Source organism: Arachis ipaensis, chromosome B05, assembly GCF_000816755.2.
Source record: "Arachis ipaensis cultivar K30076 chromosome B05, Araip1.1, whole genome shotgun sequence".
Classification (NCBI taxonomy): domain Eukaryota; kingdom Viridiplantae; phylum Streptophyta; class Magnoliopsida; order Fabales; family Fabaceae; genus Arachis; species Arachis ipaensis.
The window spans coordinates 117,491,520-117,495,842 of NC_029789.2; the positions used below are offsets into that span (position 1 = coordinate 117,491,520).

General features: G+C 31.7%; 1 protein-coding gene across 2 annotated transcripts; it reads left to right on the top strand.

Moving 5' to 3' along the window:
- Nucleotides 107-2,751, top strand: LOC107642009 (mitochondrial outer membrane protein porin of 34 kDa-like). Of its 2 annotated transcripts, none has more exons than XM_016345349.2 (5): nt 107-422; nt 535-621; nt 1,129-1,190; nt 1,263-1,516; nt 2,228-2,751. In XM_016345349.2, exons 1-5 carry the CDS (start codon nt 371-373, stop codon nt 2,544-2,546), a joined length of 774 nt encoding a protein of 257 aa, XP_016200835.1. In that variant the 5' UTR covers nt 107-370; the 3' UTR covers nt 2,547-2,751. The 2 variants fall into 2 exon arrangements, with proteins under 2 accessions (XP_016200835.1, XP_016200836.1); XM_016345350.2 differs by having other exon boundaries at nt 1,263-1,496; nt 2,228-2,427.

The following is a 4,323-nucleotide window of genomic DNA, read 5'->3' on the forward strand; positions in this document are numbered from 1 at the left end:
GGGTAAAAAGAAAAAATAAAAAAAAGAAAATAAAATAAAACATTCCGGACCCAGGTTCGTTCACTCTGTAAACCGTACCAACGTTGATAATTAAATAGCTAACTTCTGCCTTACTCTTGTTCACTATCCCCCATGTTTAATAGGGTCCTAGTTTATAGCTACGATTTGGTTAATGGAAATTTCGTCTATACATACCCAATTAATTGCCGTTTTGTTATTTTGTACACGAGGAAACATCACATTTCAGACAAGCCAACCTCACTGCTCACTCTTGCAACCTTTCTCTCCCATCTCATTAAACTCTCTGTATCATAACTGAGACTATCAAATGAAAATTTGATTTCTAAGCATTCATATCAACATAGCAAAAATGAGCAAGTCATCCCCTGGATGCTATTTTGATATTGGGAAGAGGGCTAGAGGTATTATTTTACCTTTCTATTATTTGAAATATTTCATCAGAATATAGAGCAAATATGCTATCATATACTGATATTATAAATCAACTTTATTTGTATTTGCCTTTATTTTTAGATGTGCTTTACAAGGACTATGCTGAACGACCAGAAATGCAGTTTCACTATAAATACTTCGACTGGAATGTAGATCTCTCCTGTGAACGTAATTTCATACCAACTTCATCCCTTCTTGGTTTTTTATTTCTTTATTTAATTTGTACTTTAAGTTGCAAAGAAATATTTAGTCAAATATTTTAATCTTTGCAAATTTTAATTATTAAATCAGTTTACAAACTTTTATTGCATTAGATATATCAGCTCTTGTATCAAATTATTTATCTATATAAAGAGATTGATCTCAAAATTTTAAAAATTTTTAAAAACTATTTTGATTTTTTTTTATCAAAATTTGATTTGATAATTGATTTATTTAACAAATAAAAAATTAGGAACTGACTTGAATATATATTTTTTTTTTGAAGAACATACATTTACACTTAAATTCTTAGTTATGTTTCCCAACCATAACTTATTAGAAAGCAATTAGTCCAAAAGATTGTCCACAGCATACAAGAAGAATGTGAGTTTCTAAGAATCTTGAAATAGCTGTGGAATTATTCCATGTCTCATTGTGATGCCTCTTGGCTTCTGTATCTGCTATCCATTACAGTAGAACAAGCTGTGCAAGGACTGAGGACCGTTCTAGAATGTACGGTACCCGATTCTGGGAAGGTACCTCATATATGATCTAGCTTATTATCATTTACTTATGTGATACAATATATAAACTGATCTTCAATACAGGTTGAACTTCAATACTTGAATAAATACATGGGGATTACAGGGAGTGTTGGATTGCTGGCGAATTCGGAAGAAGAATTGGTCCCGGCCGCAACCGTGTCGGGTCTAATAGGAACGAGCATTGTGTCCCTGGGAGGCTGTGTTGCCCTTGACATATCATCAAAAGCGATTGAAAGGCTCAATGCTGGTTTGAACTTGAGCAGTCCCTACCTTGCTGCTTCCTTGACCATGGGAAGAGTGAGCCCATCTCACAAGATGTAGATACTAAAAATCACATCACAACATAAAACTATCAATTTTTGTTATCTCTAACTCTTTAAAATTTGAGCTACCATTTTTTTTCTTCCAAGTGTTTCTAACAAATTACACCTAAATTTCATGAAATTTGGTGAAATTCATTGTGAAATTCAACTTCTAGTTAGTTAAGTCAATTTTTTTAGTCAACATCAATCAAATTTTTTTAAATAATTTTATTTATTTTAATTCTTAAATTTTAAATTCTAAATTATAATTTTGAGTCCTAAATTTTCTATAAAAATGTAGAGTTACAAAAATTTAATTAATATTGACTAATTAAAGTCGATTTTCTATACTTCCTCTTTTCATAAAGAGTAAATACGAGTCAAATTAGATTTTTGCTAAATTGTTAAACAAGAAGTTTGATTCACTTTTGTTACTTGTAAAATCTATTTTGATACATTAAAATATATAATGACTAAAATAATTTAGATATTTATTTATGCAGACCAAAATGAATATTCACGTCAACTTAATTTTAACGAGGGTCACGTTTGTTTCTACAAATAAGAATTAAAATGGAATTTCACCAAATTTTACTGACAAATGTTTAATTTGCCCATGATATTAGTGTATCTTATCCAATACCAATTTTATAAAACAAATCATTAATTATTTCTTGAAAAACCTAAACGAGTGTATTATGAAAAAGAGTGTTGCGTGTAATGCAGGCGCGGCGACGAAGACAAATTCGACACTCTGAGAGGCTCATTCTTTGTGGATGTGAACCCCTTAACAAGAAGTGCCATTGCAGCCGAAGTGAATCATAGCCTTTCGGAAAATGTGACCAGTGTTACCATGGGAGCGCAGCACGCGCTGCTTCCTTCGACTCTGATCAAGGCACGACTTGACTCCTACGGCACGGCAGGTTTTCTCATTCAACAAGATTTCTGGAAGAAATTTTATGTAACCATGGCTGCCGAAATCGATCTCGGTGGCCGTGAAGAGATGATTCCCAAGCTTGGCTTCTCTATGGCCCTGTGTCCCTAGTGGACATTCTCAGTCATGTAAATTTTGATTTTACTCTTCCAATCATTATTTTTAACTTAATACAGGTCAACAGACTTGAATCTTTGATGAATTGAGAAGCAAAGAAAACAAACCTTCTCAACCATGTAGGACACTTTGCTGAATTATCATGTTTAGATATTGGAAATATTTTGGACATCACACTCATAGATTCAATATTCGCGTATGTTATTTTTAATTGTGTCTTAATAAAAAATAATTTCTTTTTAAATAAATTTAAACACATCTAAATATCATCATGTATCAGCGTATTTAATTTTATTCTTAACGTATATTTTTAAAATAAATTTAGATATAGTATATATTATTATTTTTTAAAACAAAAAATATTTTAAATACTTGATATAATTAAAATAAGACATTAAAAATAATTAAAAAATCAATTTATATTTTAATATCAATAAAATAGGCGAATTGGAGTCTAGACGCGTGTATGGCAAGATGTGGGAGATGGACACTGTTTATGCGGCCACTGTTACGTAGGGGTAATTCTCTCTCGGATCCCGTTTCTTCCATGGAGATTAATTAGTGATAGTTAGGTTGTTATGTGAACAATGTTTGTGGGCCACAGACAAGAGTTTGGGATGTGGGCTTTATGTTTTTATTGTGAAAAGTCATTTTGAATGACATTTTTATTGTTCGGCTGGAGCAGTTTGAAATTCCAGTTTGGGGGATTTGGTATGGAAGAAGAAACAGTGACGAAAAATAAAAAAGAAAGATTGGTTCCTAAAGGGTAGGAAAAAAAAAGAGTAGGGATATTCCACTATAAACCGATCCAAATTAAACCGCTCATCTAATCCAATCTAAACTGAAAACTTATGAAAACCGTACTAATTCGTCATTGTTGATTATTTAAAATGTGATGTTAAGACTTATTATATGTATTTAATTTTTTTAATTTACAAAACCACAAATGCAACTCAATCCAAACCACTTGAAATTGAATCAGATCAGATTAGATCAGATTTGTTTAAAAAAAACATCCAATCTAAACCAGTACCGCAAATAAAATTAGTATTTCAATCAGATAAATTTTTGACTCAAAATCAATTCAAACCGCACCACAAACACCCTAGAAAAAAGTAATTGAATGTTATGGCTGCCCTCCAAGAACCCGCAACCTGGTCTTCCAAAAAACTCACATCTTGTAACCAGGACTAAGTCTCCAAACTTAAGTTCTCTCTTTTGGAAACAATACGAAACAAATGAAATCTTCCCCGCCAGCCATGGCCCAGCGCTCGGTCCATTGTATCTGGCCCAAAGACGCCATTAACCTAACCACCTAATTAGTCCTTATCAACCTTCATGCCTCTTGTCCAAAAATAAAAAACCCTTCATGCCACAAACGGAAAACCAAAGACAAGCGCTTCGCAAATGGATTCTTTCAATTTGTTTTAACATTTGAAAAAGTAAAAATGTAATTTTTATCATTAATTTTATAAATTGGACAAAAAAAAATATAAAAAATATTGAAGAGTTAAAGATCACACTTTACTCCCTCACTTGTTTAAAAAAGTTGAGAAAATCTATCTCCAAACACCTCCATCAAAGTAGCAACATAAAATATTATTGTTGTCTCAAATAATTCTATACACACATCCATATAAGACAATACCACATCAGGTTAACATCACATGTTGATTATTGTCGTCAGCACTACAGACTTTACCGTATTTACAAGGTGCACACAAAGGTTCATAACAAAATTTAATTTTTAATTTTTTATTTTTTTTTAAAA

Excerpts from the sequence above, each read along its gene's own strand:
- LOC107642009 (XM_016345349.2), top strand. The coding sequence starts at position 371 with ATGAGCAAGTCATCCCCTGGATGCTATTTTGATATTGGGAAGAGGGCT. Across the intron at positions 622-1,128 it reads TGTAGATCTCTCCTGTGAAC|TAGAACAAGCTGTGCAAGGA; the intron begins GTAATTTCATAC and ends TATCCATTACAG. Across the intron at positions 1,191-1,262 it reads CGGTACCCGATTCTGGGAAG|GTTGAACTTCAATACTTGAA; the intron begins GTACCTCATATA and ends TCTTCAATACAG.